This window comes from Solanum tuberosum, unplaced genomic scaffold, assembly GCF_000226075.1.
Source record: "Solanum tuberosum cultivar DM 1-3 516 R44 unplaced genomic scaffold, SolTub_3.0 scf00076, whole genome shotgun sequence".
In the NCBI taxonomy this organism is placed as follows: domain Eukaryota; kingdom Viridiplantae; phylum Streptophyta; class Magnoliopsida; order Solanales; family Solanaceae; genus Solanum; species Solanum tuberosum.
The window spans coordinates 181,352-200,958 of record NW_006239000.1 but is presented as its reverse complement, the minus strand read 5'-3'; the positions used below and the strand labels follow the sequence as shown (position 1 = coordinate 200,958).

General features: G+C 31.5%; 2 protein-coding genes across 4 annotated transcripts in view; both read right to left on the bottom strand.

The window, feature by feature from the left end:
- Window positions 1–792, bottom strand: part of LOC107060341 (probable LRR receptor-like serine/threonine-protein kinase At1g56140) — an 11,243-nt gene extending 10,451 nt beyond the window's left edge. Inside the window, exon 1 of one of the 3 annotated variants that reach the window (XM_015308132.1) lies at window positions 548–792. In XM_015308132.1, the coding sequence (XP_015163618.1) occupies window positions 548–650 (103 nt within the window). In that variant the 5' untranslated portion in view covers window positions 651–792. The remainder of the gene's footprint in view (window positions 1–547) is intronic. The other 2 variants (XM_015308133.1, XM_015308134.1) reach the window with 2 other exon arrangements.
- Window positions 793–2,929: 2,137 nt separating this feature from the next.
- On the bottom strand, window positions 2,930–11,051 carry LOC102587261 (probable LRR receptor-like serine/threonine-protein kinase At1g56140). The gene is made up of 24 exons (XM_015308131.1): window positions 10,857–11,051; window positions 9,990–10,167; window positions 9,778–9,849; window positions 9,632–9,703; window positions 9,479–9,550; window positions 9,295–9,366; window positions 8,396–8,467; window positions 8,217–8,291; window positions 7,998–8,069; window positions 7,828–7,899; window positions 7,663–7,734; window positions 7,377–7,448; window positions 7,231–7,296; window positions 6,764–6,826; window positions 6,591–6,644; window positions 6,441–6,505; window positions 5,733–6,112; window positions 5,417–5,615; window positions 5,171–5,335; window positions 4,746–4,864; window positions 4,312–4,522; window positions 3,963–4,194; window positions 3,726–3,876; window positions 2,930–3,445 (listed from the first exon to the last, which is right to left on the bottom strand). Exons 1-24 carry the CDS (start codon window positions 10,975–10,977, stop codon window positions 3,077–3,079), a joined length of 3,096 nt encoding a protein of 1,031 aa, XP_015163617.1. The 5' UTR covers window positions 10,978–11,051; the 3' UTR covers window positions 2,930–3,076.
- Between the last annotated feature and the right edge of the window lie 8,556 nt (window positions 11,052–19,607).

Below are 19,607 nucleotides of genomic sequence, written 5' to 3'. Positions count from 1 at the left end.
GGGTCAAGGGTAAGGGTGAAAAAAATGAAATTTTGAAATTGAAATATTTTTTGAAAACAAACTTAAAATTATTTTTTTTTGGAGGGGGGTGGTTGGGGGTAGGTTTGAAGTTGGAAGAGAATTTTGGAAAATGTTTTCCATAAGTTTTGAAGGGAAGTTATTTTCCTTAAATTTGAGGAAAATGAGTTGATTTGGAAAACATTTTCCAAAACATTTAGCCCAACCAAACATGAGAAAATTGGAAAACATTTTCCGGAAAATGTTTTCCTTCATACCAAACACACCCCAAATAGGGCATACAATATGAAGTGGGACTTCCAATTTAATTGAATGTCCTCATCTTTTAAAGTTTTCAAATAGGGTCTCCCTATTGTCTGTTATACACAAAGTATCATTGATGGTTTAAAATTTTCTCTCTTATTATCTGATAGATTTTGCTTTATTAAAACTTTGGCATGACACCAATTTATTTTAAAACCTGATCCAAAAACAGAGCAAGAAGAGAGTAAAATTCCAGAAAAAAGCAGGGGAAAGGGAAGGCACGCACCTTCAGAAGGATTAGTAGTTGTGTTTGTTTGAGCTACGGCTATCTCCAGCAGTAGACCAAACATGATGGCCAAGCTCAGGCCAAATAGTCCGCTTGCCTTCATGTTTAATTTCTTTTTCCAAATATACAGCTTACTAGCTAGTTCATCATGCACTGCTTAGTGCTTGGTTATGTTAATGTCATATTACATTTGGCAAAATATGCAATGATTGAGCCTTTGAAATTTCGCCGGACGTTGTCTTTTGTCAAATATGGCCATTAATACGGAATAATGAAACATAACTACTCTTTCTCCTACTTAATTAGAGGAGGACCCATGCGACTTTAACTATTAAGGTCTTTTTGTCGTTATCTAACGATACGATATAATAAAATTTAAGTAACAATCAAAACAAAAATTATATTTAAACTAACAATATAATACGATACAATACAACGACTAACAACATTAATCTTCTGCACAACAATTGACCAAAAAGACTTTGATTGAAGTAGGAGTCTAGGAGATGCAACCGGAATTCAATGGAGTACGTTTTTACACGTATTATAAATTTATATACTATCAATATTCACTAAAATTACAACAGGATCTAAGCTCATGGTAATAGAATTAATATTTAGAACCCTTAGGACCTGTTTGGAAGGACACCCTGGTAATTGAATTTGGTGTACTTACATTGTTTGTCATGTTTGGTTAGACAGGGTAATTACTTGGTCAGCAGGTAATTGGTGTAATTGGCAAGGGGTAATTACACTATTCGATTCACAGGCAGTAATTTCTCTTTTTTTAATTCTATTTTTATTTTTTTGTTTTTAAATTTTTTTCACTTATATTATTTTAAGTTCTATTTTTATTTTTATTATTCTAAAAATTTCTAGAAGTTTTTATATTTTATATTATTATATTTCATTTTCTTCTCGTTTTCAACCTTACTTCATGTGATTCTATGCAATTTTTTCAAATTATCTATTTCTTTATGTCATGCTTATTTTCTCATTAGCATAATTTTATTAATATTCTAATTTTTAAATTAAAATAGAATTTATTGTTAAGTAAGATTATAGACTTACGTTTTTTTTTTAAAAAAAATAAAAAAAAATCATATTTATGTATGATATGTTGAAATTTGCTATAAGAGTATTATGTTAAATTTTTTGTTTTGAATTTATAACTTATGTTATATTTTTCAGTTTCATTTGTTTTAGTAATATGGAATTCACATTGCAAGTCATTTTTTAATTAGACTTGATAGATTATCTTTTTGTTGAATATTTAATAATTTATGACATATTATTTATATATTAATCTTTTTATCAAACATGCATTTCACGATGTTCGTAGAAACTTCATACTTTTAGTTTTTATGATCAATTCAATTGAAATATATTAATTTTAAAAATATAAATCAATAATTTTTTCATAATATTAGTTAAAAACATATGTTTATTAAGTAATATATTTTCAAAAAAGAATATATCTCTTAAATATTTAATTTAATATTATTTATAAAGTTTCTTATTTGTCTAGTATAAATTTTAAATAATTAATTTTTATTTTTAAAATTTAATATAATTTTATGATTGCAATTGTGCATCCAAACACAACATTTGTAATTACATTGTGGCATCCAAACAAGACATACAGTGTAATTACACTGTGGCAACCTAACAGGTCAGCGTAATTACTAGACTGTGTAATTACTAGGCTGGTAATTACTACCCTAGTAATTACACCAATTCCAATTACCAAGTGGCTTTCCAAACAGAACCTTAAGGATTGAACGCTTATAATTTAACAATCTATTTGGTCTCAAAAATTGCTTATTTTGAGAGGAGAAAATTCCTTTGTAGTATTAGACTTAGCTCATTTGAGAAGTTATCTTTCGTCAATAATTGATATGTAGCATTGGTTTGACCAATCTTTTCAGAAAACATGTTCTTAAAGGATCAGAATACGAAAGCGCCAAGTATCGTGACACGTATTACTATTAGGACTATTTATGCAGATATTATTATAAATAACTAACTACTATATATATGAAATCCTGCCTCTGAAATTATGTGAAGAAAATATTAGTAACTCGTATTTTTTCTAGTAATAGTTTGTCATTCCTGGGAGAAGAAATAAAAGAAAGGGACAAGAGAAAATAAGTGTATTTATAGTTGACAGATTATTTCATAACGATGACCATTTTGTGCGGTTTAAGAATTAAATTGCATCAAAATGGGATGTATCTTCTCTTTTATGCTCTACAACTGAATTGCCTCAAGCTTTTAGCTTCTGAAATCGTGTAGTAGAAGAAAAATGATTTATGTGAGGTTAAGGGAAGTTGCACAATATGTATCTTTTTAGTCATAGCAATATTTTGTCTTAAAAAAAGATAGGCAAAGTAGTCAGTCCTTAAATCAACGAAAACCCATACACAAATGGTTATAATACATACATGCAGAAAGAATCTAACATCTTCAAAGCAAACAAAGGTTTATTTGATATGTCTCGCTTCATCTCTGACTGAAAAATAGAAGATTTCATCTACCCTCTCCAATGATGTCACTGAGCATTGGTGTGTCCTGACCTGATGGTGAATAATTTGTAGTCGCGGCTGTACTTGTACCCACTGATGAATTTTGCATTTGCGAAGAATGATCGCTCATGAAGGTTGTTGTATCTTTAAATTTCCAGTCGGTCAGGTATCCAGGTCTGGAAGTCGCAGCGGCAACCTCAGCATCTCCTGTAAGCATTGCTATTGCACGGGACATTGAGGGTCGTAATCCTGGGGATGTTTGAGTGCATAGTAGAGCTATCCCAATTACTTTTTTCACTTCTTCTACATCAAATTCAGATAAATTTGCATCCACTAGCTCAGTTTCGCGCTTCTTCTCATGAAGTTGCCAAGCCTAGAAGAGCAGTACACACACGAGTCAGTGAATATGGTTAGAACTAAACGATAAATGTAGGAACCACAGTACAGCATGATAAGTCAAAGTCTTTAAAGGTAGATAATAGAGATAAAAAGTAGAAAAGCATGAATGCAAAGGAAGATATTCTTCCATTTCGTTAATCCAAGTGGTATGTATATCAATCCTGATAAGCTAGAAGTTGCATAACCACTTGGAGCAGCAATGAAAGTACATTGTTCTAATGCTTTACTAAAAGCAAAGAAGGAAAGGACTTTACCCACTCAAGAAGGTAGATCTTGTCTTCTTCCAAGCTCTCATCAGAATTTGTTCTACCACTGACAATTTCTAGAGCTACAACTCCGAAGCCAAACACATCAGCCTTCTCTGTCAGATGTCCGCGCATGGCATATTCTGGTGCAAGATACCCTCTACAAGAAAATGATAACGGGCATGAAACAAAACTATAGAAAAGGAGTCTAAGAATATGAGACATCTTCCATTTTCAGGATCTTACATTGTGCCTGCAACACGAGTGTTTATATGTGTCTGTTTGTCATCATAAAGTTTTGCCAATCCAAAGTCTGAAATTTTTGGGTTTAGATCTGCATCAAGCAGGATATTACTGGCCTTGACATCTCGATGGACAATACGGACTCGAGATTCCTCATGAAGATACGCTAGACCCTTTGCTACTCCCAAGCATATCTGGAAGCGTGTTGGCCAATCAAGATATAAAGATCCTTTCTCTGCACAATTGAAGCCATAAGCTCAATAATCATTCTATAAAAATCAGTAAATGTAATTTTTTTTCTTCTCTTATATGATGAAAGGCAGAAGTTCCAAGATATTGTATTCATTAGTACCAAATAATGCTTGATCAAGACTCTTGTTTTCAAGGTACTCATAAACAAGTAATCGTCTGTCTCCCTCGATGCAGCAACCATAGAGTTTCACAAGATTACGGTGTTGTACAGCTGATATAGTAGCAATCTCTGCCACAAACTGACTCTTTCCTTGATGTGATGCCACAGACAGTTGTTTAACAGCAACTACTCTCTCATCCTCTAGTGTTCCCTATGGACCACAAAAAATTGGTTCAAGGTTCAGACGATTTCATAAAATCATTTCCTGTTTTCCATAATTCATAGCAAAACAAAAGCAAACAAGGAAGCACAAGTATTTAGTCATGAAACATAATTTCCTGATGTTTGAGAAACATGTGAGGTATAGTTGCAACGAAAATTGCAATATAGGGAACGCTAGTTACTTCAGGACTTCATGTGGAAGAAGATATTACCTTGTAAACTGGTCCAAAACCTCCCTCTCCAAGCTTATTAGAAGAAGAGAAGTCACCAGTAGCAGCTCGAAGTTCTGAATAGCTGAAAGTGTAGGGTCTGGTATCTATCCCCATGAACTCTGCAAATTTGAAGAGAAAATGTCCTTAATAAGCCGAAGGAATCAATTTCTGGGACTTATACACACTAGAACATACATTATACATTATTTCATAAGGTGCATAAACTGAAGGAATGCAAATGCTGACTCCTTGCATTAACTCTTGCTCAACTAAACCAAATTGTCAATATCAAGAACAAAAAAAAAGAACCTTGAAATGGAAGTGTTGCTAACCGACTTTCCAAGTAGCAGTTAAACTCAAAGATAGATGAATCACTTGAAAGTCGAAGACGGAAAAACCATACAAGAGCAGATTGCATTTCCTACCTTCATCCTCCAAAGCCTTCTGCTGTTTTCTTTTCTGAATTAGGTAATAGACAGCAAATAATGAAATCAAGCTTATGACTCCAACTCCTACAACAATGCCCACAATCAGACCGGTCCGGTTCTCTTTTGTAGTAGGAGGCTGGTTGCTAACAGAGGGTTCAAAATCTGTAGAAAAGCTTAGCAGTGTGAGTACAGTTCTGAATGCCTCATTTAAGAATCTAATTGGTGTCTGTAATTCATGGATACCTGGGGTTGCACTGATTGCTGATATGGAAGGTCCATATGTGCTTTGTATAGGTACACAGCAGGTCCCTTTTCCAGCCCAGAAGAGATGTATTTCAAGATGATTATCAGAGACCTGAGCTGTAAATTGCCTTTGAACAGCTGCGAGGGATCTTCCCCCAGCCTCCCTCTTAATGTCAAAATCTTTCAACTGCCGAATTCCCTGGAAAAAGATAACCATAAAATTATTAAAGTGATGCTCTTTTCGGACCCAAATCATTCCAATATTTCTTTGTTTATGAATAATATATGTTTCTCTATTTTTAAAAATAATGCGTACCTGTACATAGATGTCAAATACACGTCTTCCAACACTACGCCAAGTTGGGGGATTTAAGATTTCTGACTCCGCAAAGTGGAGCGTCACAGTGTAATTACCATTCTCAAGGCCCAAGCCATAGTATCTGAGTGATCCAGCGGAAATTCGTGCAGTTTGGTAGAGCTCAGAGTCCAAGGTGTTTGTAAACTGAGATGAGGTGAAGCTTGTGAAGCTCTGATTTGGACGGTCAGAATGCAGACCAGCATTACTAACAGCCCACCTCCCTGTACTAGTCATGAAATATGTTGCTGAACCCAGAGTCTCATTCTCCCTCTCATACGATATCTGATCACTAGATCTTATTGCACGTCCTCCTCCACATTTAATTGCAAAGTCGGAATCTGTGAATTATGAAAAGTCACATGCAAGAGAAGATAAGAAACCACTACACAGCTTTATATTACAACATTAGCAGTAGAATAGAGTAGGAGATGTCCTTGTTTCTTGGTAAGCGACATATCATAAGAACAGAAAATGTAGGACAAATATTACAGATTTAGGTATATTACCTTAAATGGACGAATTCAACTAAATGGATATTGATCCATTCTGATATTTTGGTTTATAGATACAAAATGTAGAACAACAATTTTCAAACTTATTCATGCTAATGAAACCAGAAACTTGGATTAGAATTTTTGTCGTCAAGGAATTGTAGGAAGCACTTACATATTGGACGTCCTCGATTGCAAGGGAAATTCCGTTGAAGACAATTTAACCCCGAAGGCAAAGAACTGAAGACAAAGGAAATATCACCCGTTTAAGTTCTTCAAATAAAGAAACAACTATAATTTTGCTGTCAACTAAATTTCTGATTACCTGCTATCTGATTGATCTATTTGTTCTGTTGTGAAGTTGTTGGCAACTAAATTTCTGCAAGTTGCCAAGTATCATTGTTAGCATGCTGAGCACAGTCAAAACTGAGACCAAAAGGTAGGGAGAAAAAAGATAAGGTGAAGCATTATATAAACTTCAGCTATTCTCATACTTACAATTGCAGATTTTCATTGATCCAAGAAGGGAAGTTACCAGATAACTCGTTGTAAGATAAATCTCTACATGAAAAGATGGGATGTTAAGCATTTCAGATATTTTTGAGCGCAAAAATATAAAATATGTCAAGCATTTATATGTAAGAGGGAGATAGTAATTTAGAGTTTGCTCCAGCCGCATGAAATTGCAGCATCAGTTCAAGAAGGCCATAAGATAAAAATATTTGAAGACTGTATGCTATATACACAATTACATGCTAGATATTATGAATCAATCTAGTAAAGCCTCTGGTATTATCCTATCAGTATTACCTAGTAAGGCCTCAAAGTCTCAGAAAGGAAGATGCTGAAATAACTTATAACAGAAATAGTTCTTCATTCTCCTTAATAAGATGGTGAATCTGTTTGATAGTTCAGCATATTCATTTCAACAGAAAGGATATCATATAAAAACAAGAGTTACTCACATAGTCTGGAGAGACCGTATCTTCTGAGCTGGCAGGGCACCTGTTAACTTGTTATCACCAAGAAACCTGATGATCGAAAAGGGCATTAGCACATGAACACATAGTTAAGGTGGTATCAAATATAAGCAATTTAAATCATCTGTTACAAGTGAGTCAGCGAAGTCAGATTGAAAAGTGCATCTGGAATACGCCCAGTCAAATTGTTGAAGCTCAAATCCCTAAGAAAAAAATAAAATAAATGTTAGACCAAAGGGGTAGTAATTGATCAATATAGTAGCACATGAACTTGAGTTGATATAGTAGTACGACACTGTTAGAAGTGTTTATGCTCACATATGATGCTATGGTCATATAAGTGAGATAATTAAAGTTCAATCCAAAAGACTGAGGACTTAAAATGTTTATAAGAACATTATCATGCTCAGAACTCACAGTAGTGACAGGCTATGATATTCTCCAATATTACTTGGGATGGAACCTGAAATATTGTTATTTCGTAAAACCCTGGAAATACCAAATTCAGTTGGTCAGAGAAGAAGAAAAGAAATAAAATGTCAAGATTTGGAGCATGTGGTGCTATGTCATATTGTTCCTTACAGCTTGCTTAGAGACTTCATATTCCTGAGAAAGTCAAGTGAAGAGCTCCCATTGGATAGATCACTTATTCTCCTGATAGTTATGCAGCAGATGAAATATCAGATTCTGGTAAATGTAAAAGGAGATTCTAAACTATGAACAAAGATGATAAAACGGTCGCAAAAACTCACAGATCAGTTAAAGTGGTTAAGTTGGAAAAGGAAGCTGGTATTGGACCCTCAAAAGCATTTCCTTCGAACCTCCTGTGGCAATAGAAAGCTCAGTCACAGACTATGCTAGGAGATGCAGAAATGGCAATTTAGCAATACTGCAAGAAAAAGGAGAGACACCATTCTCGAAAGAACTCAAGAATTAAAAACTGGACATAGTTCAAGTAACTGTGGTCTCACAATACAGTAAGCTTTGTCCAATTATTTCCAATGAAATCAGGAATCCTCCCTGTAAAAGCATTATCTGAAGTCCACCTGAAAGACAAATAGTTCGTTTTCCAGTTAGATTTCTTATACACGAGTTTCTCCAAGTAAAAATTGGGAAGCTATAGAAGAAACACGTGACAAAGAGCTGTTACACTGTATCCAAGTCCTGCAGTCTTGCCAACGTCAATGGTATTGGTCCACTAACACCAGCGCTGTCGAGATAACTAAGCAACGAAATAGTAGGGTTTTTTCAGAAAAAAAAGAAAATCAAGATACAGAAATGACAGAATAATTAAATATAAAGAAATAGAAAGATGTTACATATATTCTGTTATAAGAAAACAGTTTCATACATCGCAAAAATCCTCTGAACATGTGAAATTTCAACAATCAAGAAGTCTCTATTCAGGAGAAAATAACTTATAAACCACAAAAATAACTTTTGTTTCCGATGTTTGAGAAACTCTCATGTATTTGTTATGTTTTATTGTTTGGAATCTGCTATGTCTGATATGTGTGCTATATATTTCAATTTATACTATTTTTCTTTCCTTTCTATTTATGTATGTTGCATGTTTAAATTAGAATTTTTAGGCTTCAAACATGTAGAATGGAATGAGAAAGAAAAAGAAAAAAAAGGCAAGGAAGATTGATACCAACGTATGTAAAATGAGAGTTATATGTCTTGGCCATGTTGTATTCTATATCTTTTTGCTATTCATGTGACAAATATTAACAACCTAACAATAACATAGCTTATCATAGTCTTCAGACAAGGAATGATTACTTTATACAGAAACCAGAGAAGGATTTAGTTAACTATACTCCTCTAGCATGAAAATAGAGCAAGCAGAACATAGATTGCATTAGAGAGTTGACAAACTCCTGCTCTACTATATAATTTCAGGGTCTTGCATTTGATATATATATTGAAACAATGCAACACCATCTAGATTCAGTATGATGTTCACGAACAAATAACATATTTCTCAGGCAAACTCCAAAAATCTAACAATTAAGATTTGATGTTAAACAATGCATCATAACTTACATCTGTGTCAGTTTTGTTAAGTTTCCAAGCTCTGAAGGCAGAGGCCCGGAGAAGTTGTTTGTGCTAAGACTCCTGCAGCACAAGGAAATGATGAACAAATGCAGAGAAACGATGAAGATTGATGCTCTTCATACATCGATAGATGATATATCATAAAACCAAGGACATAATTATAAGAACATACAATGATAGTAACTCAGTCAACAACCCAATTTCCTTTGGAATCTCCCCTGACAAAGCATTGATGCCAAAGGTTCTGAAGACACCAAACATTTAAATTATTTCAAACATGTAATATCATGACTGAGCATAAATAACTGAAATAGAGTAGACTTACAGCCATTTCATTCTAGTCAGATTGCCAATGAATGGGGAAAGTGTGCCTGTTAAGTAATTTTGGGCCAAATTGCTGCAATTTGTAAGCAAAATATGAGTAGTTGGGAGATAAAACATGAAAAGTATAAGCTAGGAGGAAGGAAGTACAGATCATTGAGGAAGGTAAGACTCCAAAATTCATCTGGGATTTCACCCCTGACGTCCAATGCAGAAACTCTCCTGTAAAGAAGCATTGGATAGAGTAAATACCTGAACCACTAGATGCTATTGCATACAAGCAGCAGTATTAAGATTTTTTGAGGTCAATACTAAAATAAATGCCATTAGAATACAGGAGGTGATTGTGTAGAGTGACTTACAAGCCAGTGATGTGACAACGAGTTCTGTTGTTGGCAGAACAGTCGCATTTGATGGAAGGATTAAAATCTCCAATGGGAGTTGAATCAATGGCAGCTCCACTGCATAACTCACCACTGATATTCCACTGATTTGTAGCAGAAATCTCCCAATTTTGGAACATGGAGTTTAATATACGGGCTGCACACTCACAACTATGAGAATATATAACAATCACAAATTCAAATGTCACTAATTAACAACAACTAAACCAACTTTCTTAAGCAACATTCATAAAAGAGACTACAATTTTCAAAATTAAAGTTTACACTGACAATGTAAAATCATTTAGTATATTGTCGTTTTACTACCAATGTATGTAATTAGACAAATTACACTGATAGAATAAAAATAATTGTGTAGTATAATTAATTAAATTGCAGTAATAAGGATAAAAATCATTTAGTATAAAAGTTGACGAGCTCAAGTCTTCTCCATGGACCACAATGCTGTCGTTATCCAAATAACTGCTGTCCTCACTTTGGCCTTTTCTCTCACATCTTTTCACTTCAATAAGTTTTAGGACTGTCATATTTATTAAGTATTTGTTATTTAATATAATTATTAACTTAATTTTTTACAAATACACTCTTTTCGTTGTAATTTTAAGTGAATTGGGTATAAAGTTTGGAAAAAATGGATGGCAATAAATTAGTCATTGTTGTATAAACCAACTACTAGCATATATATTAAAAACATGAATGAAAGTGGAAAGATTATGTTGATTTAGCACCACATGATTGTTAATTAAGGAGGGGAACTTGGACAAACCATTGAGTAATTCGTTTGCAATAGAGAGAAAGTAAATTTGGAGAAAAAGAGCAAGTGACCTTCAGAAGGATCAGTTGTGGCGTTTGTTTGAGCTACGGCTATCTCAAAGAAGATGCCCAACGAGTAGATCAATATTAGAGCATATGATGCCCACGGCCACGGCAGCGCCGCCTTCTTCATGTTTAATTTCTTCTTGTTGCTCCAGAGATAGTAGCAGGACGAAAGATGAAGAGAGAGAGAGGCAGTTGCCAAATGAACAAACAATAAATATATAATTGCACCTTGTCAATGGTTGACTAAGGGGCTTGGTTAATGCAGAAAAGAATACTGTAGTAATTTGCAAATGTTCTCTTTTTTTAAAAATTTACAATATGGGTTTGGTTGGTGACTTGGTAATATGCAATGCTATCATCATTTAAGCCAACTCGCTCGGTTCGGTTATCATGCGGAAGCTTATAATTGTAAATTACATGATTGACAAATTAGACGACGAATAAAAATATATTGTTAATATAGTTTGGTCAATCGACCTACATATTGAAAATTAATACTAAAAAATCATAAATATGTTTAGGAAAAAATCTCCCCATAAACAAAAAATTTTATTGACTACATTGTGGATGTTCTTTTGTGTTCTTGATATGAGAAGAGGGATCTTCAATTTATAGATCTCCTAAATTTTCCTCTAAGGAAATTATAAACCAAATATAGAAGAAAAATATATTTTCCTTTCATGAAAAGTAAAAACATTTATGGTAATGTTTTATCGGCAAATCTCTAACACAACTTTAATAATTGGCCAAAGCCTGCTATTTCACTCTTTTAACTCTTATCAAGTTATAATTGGGAGGAGTATTAATTTAACACACCAAAATTAATAAACCCTGCTTGCCAATTGGCCAAAGACTGCTATTTCACACTTTTTATTTCAAGAATCGAACCGATCACCTTCGTATGATTACATCAATTTTCACCCCACTACTAATTAGTACTACTAGTATGAGTAATAATCTTGGACTATGTATCAATTATTATTGATATTATTGTCAGCTAAATCATATGAAGTATGTAAAATTTAAATGAATAAATGAAAATAAACACAAGGAGTGATATTAATATTGGTACACATCATTGTTGAGTACGTTGCACTCCAATACCGTATCCATATATTCATAAATTGATGTTTGTGGAATATAATGTGGTTCTAATCAATCTAATCAGGACAAGATGATCGACCAATACCCTTCTTGTTTCTTACTCCCTCCGCATCAAATTGTTTTTCATGGCATTTTGAGTTTTAAATTATATAAATTTTAACAAATATTTTAAAATATATATAATTATCATATTGATGTTATAATAATTGAAATTTATATAAATATTCTATATAATTATGACTATCTAAAATTTCATCATAAATAATTTTTTTAATTTTAAAGATTAGTAAAATTAATATTTAAGAAAAAGAATAACACTATTTTGAGGCGGATGAAGTAGTACGACATATCACTTATAAAAGTAATTATATATTTTAATTATAATCAAACCAATAAAATGTTGCATTAATTGGTCAGGTAAAATAAGAGAAAAAAACATAAAATCACACTGAAGTTGTCTCGAATTTTCAAAAAGACACCTTAATTTTGAAATCATCCTATTACATCACTAAACAATTTTGAACATATATTATTATATCATTTTTCGACCAGCCCCATATTTTAAAAAGTAAGTGTGTTGACACACCCATCATTACATGACACATGTCAATTTAATTAAAAATGTAAATTTTTTTCATTTTAAGTTTTTTCTTTATCTCTCTCTTACTTTTTGACTTTTTTTAATTTTTTAATTTTTTTTATAAAAAAGACCTCATACTATTTTCTAAACTTTAGTAAATTATTAATAACAAAACTAATTATTTTTCTAAGAAAATTTAAAATTTTGAAGGTATCATCAATTACTCTTTTTCATATAACTTCAAATTAGAAATGATAATTTTAAAAGAATCAATGAATTCCCCAAAAATTGAAAGAAGTTAATTGAAATCGGATAAAAAAACTATATGATACTTCCTAATTATCTTGAAATCTAATGGGTTTATCAAACTGTTCGAAATGTAAGAAAATATTTAGATAAAGTTTTAAAACTAAAGAAAGCAAAACTAATAGTAGTAAAAAAGGAAGATGAAGTTGTGGTAAAAATGGTGAAATTGAAAGTAAGAAGCTTCAATGGAGATGACAATGAATTTTGAAGAAGAAAGAAGAAAGAAAGAGAAAAAAAATTTAAAAATAAGAAAATATACTTTATAATAAAATACTTATAAAAATAAAATTATATTAGTTATTTTAGGTTGTTCACTCACCTCTCAAGAGAGAGAGTGCACACACACTCTATGTAATGTGGATCAAAAATGATGTAATAATATCAGTTTAAGATTGTTTAGTGGGGTAATAGAACGTCCGCATAATTAAGGTGTCTTTTTGAAAATTCGGGACATTTCTCAGTAAAATAAAGGATAAGGAAAAATTAACACATGGGAACTCAAAGGCTGATATTAATTAAAAGTAATATAAAATCAAAAAAGTTTGATAGAGACATAACCATTAAATTGAATAAACTTAAAATAATAAGTCAAAAGATAGAACGGAGAATATTATTTGAGAGGTAGCCATCAATATTCAGCAAATGTTTCAACATTCAAATTAACAAAACTCAGAGTTGGTGTGCAGGAAACCGTAGGAAATTAATTATAATTTATAGTAGTTGAAGAATATTATATTAGTAGTACACCAATATTCTAAATATGGAAATAGTCGATCCACGACATACGCGGGATCCTTGTTCACATTATAACGAAGATAAGTTCAAATTAAACTTCAACTCAAGTTGTCAATCAGACGTAGAAGTGACCAAATTAATTCATGTAATACATAATTTTTCCCCTCCGTTCAAGTTTTGTTGAGTTACTGATCTGTCTATTTGATGACTCAAAAAATTTAATCCGTTTGATTCAGCTCACTAAAAATTTAACTTATTTAGGCAACATATGGGACAAGTACATAAATAGTTGATTTGAGGACCGTTATTTAAATCATAGTTAAAGTTTTATAAGTTTGTGTAAGATAAACATATTTATGATCAATTTCAAATGTATGAGATCGAAGTTGAAAAAAATTACATCCAGAGTCTTAACTTCCTGACAAAAAATCTGGTGTCATACATATTATTTGTGCAAGTAAACTTTCAATAATTTTTAGTATATTTTGTTATTACTATTTATGTGTGAAAACGTAAAATCTATCGGAATTTTGATTTAAAACTATTTAAAAATTGTAATGGGTATATATTTATGGAGTGAACATAGTTGTCCAAATATGTAACACCATTTAATCTCTGATTTAGGATAAGATTTGGGCTAATTGGTGGGCCTTTCAGATGCCACGTCTCTTTGGGCCTTAAATGGTCCATCTGTAAAACAATCCTTCCGTTAGTGTGTTAATCTACAAAAGGATGAATGAATAACAAAGCCAATATTAACAGCTAAACAACGAGCTCGGAAATATAATAAACACTCAATGAGCATCTCACCGATAAATTACATTATTCTCCATGCAAAAAAAATTACAATATCACTATTTGTGAAGTCAAAAAGATTTTTCTAAAATTAAAATTTCTCTAAGAATAGGAATTAGGATAATACTTTTTTACGTAATTTTTACACTATAAAAAAACAATCTGTCGATGTTATATTCTGAAATTATGCACACCAAAACTCTTATACTGGGCAACAAAAACATAAAATTTATGCAGAATAGCATACATTTACTGTTTAAGAAAATTGTAATTCGTGGCAACAGTTTTCCCAATTGTTGTTATTCATCTGATTTGTCTAAAATCAGAATTTGTATAATTCGGTTCTTGATTGTATAGATCCAGAATTTTGTATATGCTTATCCTAACTATTTATATATGATTTATGAAAAAACCATAATAAATTACCATGTTTGTATATTGACAAGCGAAATATACAAACATAATACCCTATTTGTATATTCGCAAGCGAAATATACAAATGGGCAGAAATATACAAGCCCAACCTCCATAGCAAACGACACAATAGCTATGGAGGGCAATTATCCAAAAAATATATTTTGAACCTTATTATGTCTTTTAGATTTGCTATTTCTAAAATTTTCTCAACAATGTATTGGTCCTCAACATTTTTATGGGAGAGATGAAAAGTTCGTATTGACCCAAATCTGTCACAGAAAAAGCCCATCTGATATAGTATTGGGCTTAGCCTTGTAATGCCCAAGTCTTGATGAGACCTTATGGATTTTGAAAAATAAAAAGGGGATCTTATGAGATTACAAGATTTTATAGTAACAACGAGAGGGGTTTGCTTTACTAAATAATTGTATTAAGAATCTTTTTTTTTCCCCACATTATAGTGTCTGGAATGTGTACATTGGATTTTGATCCAAGTTAATAAATAATGGCAAAAAAAGACTAAATTTATCCTTGTGGTTAAAAGTTTGGTTCGATCACTCATGACCATGTTGATTGTTGTGTTAATGACAGCACAATATTGACCTAAAATTATAACGACGATGACATGAATGAGTAAACACTAAACCGAAGGCATAGTTTGTCCTTTCAGCAAAGTACAACGACTGATCTGAATCTTTTCTCGATAAAAAAAATACTTAAGAAATTAATCCTTCCACTATTAGAAAATATTGTATTTGAACCATGAAAATGAAGAAAATCTTATGCTTCTGATTTAATGAGCCCTACTCGCCACCAATAACTGTTCTAAATGACAAGTTGTTTTAATTAAAAGAAAAAAAAGAAAAGAAAACTTATAAAATAAAACTTGAATCATACTATTTGAACTTATAAATTAAATAGTGAATCAACACATCATAGCAATCCTTGTCGATAAGTAATTATAATTTTAGTTATTATTGTTAAATATTCTTTCTTGAACTCTAAATATGAGAAAAGTCAAATAAAATTATAGAAACCCGATAATCAGTAACAGGCCCCATGCATGTGATGCAATTATATATATTCTTCCTTAACCCCCAAAAGAGAAAATTGTATTCTCTTAATCTTTTGGTCGTTTAATCCCAAATATATAAGTGACTATACAGGTCGTGATTATATATATGAGTTGGAGACACGTTAATGAAACAAAAAAATAAAAATGATTTAATTAGTAAACAAGTGTTTAAATGAGTAGTCAACATAATTTTAGTTTAAGTGGTGTTCACATGTTGTGGCTTATTAATTTCCAAAATTCATGATGGTTTACAACACATTAATATATAATTAATTAGTGGCTTTTTCTTATCTGTAAAGGCACCATAATCTCTGTCAATACTAATTTTTAGCTTAATTCTTCTTCTTTATGATGTCAGTCTTTGAACAAAAACTAAACAATGATAACCTATACCTTAGCTTCTGCATCATCCTAATAGCTAGTGTGTACGTATCAATATTATAAAATTATCATAATCAAAAATTTATTCATGATATATTTTTATCACCGTTATATGTGCCTTGCGGTGATTATAACTATATAAATATCCTTGATATTTCAAAGTTCACTTCTAAATTCGATGAACTAAGATTCTGTTTTTAGTTTATTTTCATTGAATTTTCAGTTTGACTTATTCAAGTCGGTCATTTATGCAAATTTAATACTAAGATTTTTCTTAATTTTGGTTAGGAAACATTTTTAAAACACGAAAATTCAAATGGTATCATGGAATTATTCCCGAATATCTTGAGTTATAGCACGTACCGTACGTCAAACATATATATACTTCTTTTCTATGTAATAAATAAAATAATATCCCCAATAAAAATATTGTAAGTTAAACTTAAAAAGTCAAAGTAATAAAATTTAAGTTGACCATTTTGGAAAATTGTCCTTTTAGTCCCTTAAATACATACCGACAAACTCTAATATTTATCTTTTTGTTCAATTAATTAATATATGCATTTTGCATCTTTCATCTATCTAATTGTGAATCTTCACAAACTTAATGATTATTAAGTACTATATCATATCATTATTGATGTATTATGTTAACATTCTATTGTTAAACCATATTTGAGGGTGACAAGATTCTAGAAACAATAAACATTACTACATATTTCCGATATAAAATGAGCAAAAAGTATACATTCTAATTAATTGAAGATAATGTGCTTAATCAAATAATACAAAGATTAGAATTAAAATTCTCTAATAACTAAAGGCCCAAAGGTGTAACTAACTCAATCTTAAATGCCTATTTGTTTTTGTTTTTTTTTTTTTGCTCTGGAATCGGAAGGATTTTATTTATTCAATAGTAGGTTCATCCATACAAAAAGGAACTGATCTTAAACAATATAGTTCCATTAACATATCTTTCAAGAGCTTTTAGTGTAAAGGAAGGAGATGCTTCAAAAACAAACAACTTGTTCATAGACATATTTGGACCCATAGTCTTCCTTCCATATTCCGCTAATATATCTGCTACTGAGTTAGCCTCCCTCATTATATGTTTCATTGTTGATCCTCCCATCAGTAAGGAGCATTGACCTGCCATCCGAATAAACGTCTATTTGTTGCTTGCCACCAAATATAGTTAGTGTAACTATTTAATAACTGATTGATAGGTGTTTAACCCAAATAGGGAACATCTAACTATAATAACAATGATAATAAAAAAGGTAATGAAGACACATAGGAGTGAGACGAAATGTATAGGAATCTCTTCATTTTTAACAAAATCTCTTAAATATAAACATTGAAAATCAAAAACAAAATTCTTGTTAGGAAGCGTTTTTCTCATTTTATAAGCATACAACACATTCTGAATTAGTGAATTTTAAACTCCTAACTCATAAAGACACAAAAAATCAGGTCATGGAATGGGAGCTGTAACGTTATTTTCAAAAGGTAACCCTACCTTTTTGTTATTTAGTCAGCATTCCACTGATGAAGGCGAAATTATATTGATCAAAAAGAAGATACTATTATCGTCAATGCGCAAAGTTGATGACTCCCTCACATTCCTAAAGGACACACTGCCAACCAACTACTTGCTCAAAATGGGTCCCTCTTCTTCCCATCCGTCGTTTGGTATTCACCTTGGAACTCTCAATTAATTTAAATTTACATCGAAAAAAGTTTATTTAGAGGAAACACTTTCTATCAAAAAAAAATTTCATTTTCTGGATTCGAAAATAAGACTTAGCTCAAATTAAGAGGGGGGTTGTTATATAATTTGTTGCAACACATCATTTGATTGTAAATGGGACTCTATTCATTATTCTCTATTCTCTATTCTCTATCTATTATTTTACCAAGAACCTAAATAATTAACTAAAGACCAAAGCAAGTTAGAGTTTAAGACCTTTATAACTACTAAAGTTTTTGACTTCATAGATTATGACAAAAGAGTATGTTAAAATCTTCAAATTAAGTCCAATTGATAGAACTTTTAATAGCGTATAATTTTGACTTTCAGTCACTGTTAAATTTAAAAATGAATTTATTCAGTAACAACAAAACTATAATGAATAATATCTAGATTTTTTCTTGTCTGAGAGAGTTTATTGTAGAGTTGTTTTCTGGTCCAAATCGTTGCGTAAATTGCGAAACAAATATGACATATTGTGAAGTAAAGAGGACCCAGTCTCACCTAAATTGCCTCGTTAGCATTCAACACAAAAACATGTCCCTTTCCCAACATGGTGACCCAATTTAACTGACCATCACTTACGTTTGCTTAGTCCTCAACCAAATGTCCATTCACAAATAAATAGTATTTTCAAATTTCAATTTAAATGTCTTTTCATAGAAATTTCATGTTCCATCTTCTTAGAAATAGTCAGCATTAATTATAGAAGACTCTAGATTGAATGATTGTAGTATTGATCACCAGATTATAATGTGTATAATCCAATGTTTATTATTGTACTAATTAATATAATTTTCTTAGACACTTAGAGTTCAATCATTTTATATCCTTTCCAAATAATTATTGGGTTTGAATAATTAAAGATATATACTCAGTGATATCGCTCGTTCTAAGTCAAATACGCTTAAAACAGATGTAATTAGTTCATCACGAGCCATATATCGTACGTATAGCTAGCTAGATACTCTGGTCATGAGATTAATCGATTAAGATGTAGATGAATTCCAAGGAGGAATTATTTGACACAACTCATGAAGGCGGCTGTTTAATTTAAGCAACTCCAAACGGTAAAGTTGTTAGTATAGAATTTGAAGAAGCTCATTTCTAATAATTTTATATATTTATAGTCTCTAAAGTGGAATGGAATAGATGGGCAGATTAAATAAAACCTTATCTTTATTTGGCTTTTTTGTAAAAGTGGATTGGATGTGGAGTATCCTTTAGATGACTTAAGTGGACTACAACGTAAGAAAAAGTGGTTTGGTGAGTCATTAATATTTATCTTTGGACGTTGTATGATCATCTTATAATCCTAAAATAAAAAGAGAAAAGACGTAAAGGAAATGGCACTATTAATTTCACTGCGGGTCAACCACCCAAACTTTTACAACAAAAATAGAGTGAAGGAAAATTAATTTGACCAAATGGACTCCAGCAGTGAAAAAAGTGAGTATAGTTTTAAAACGTATTCAATAGTTTACACCGATCGACTACCGTCAAACATCTTTCATTAAAGATAAATAATGATATCGTTCAGATATTTTTAACTATTATAAAAAACATATATATATATATATATATATATATATATATATATATATATATATCTTA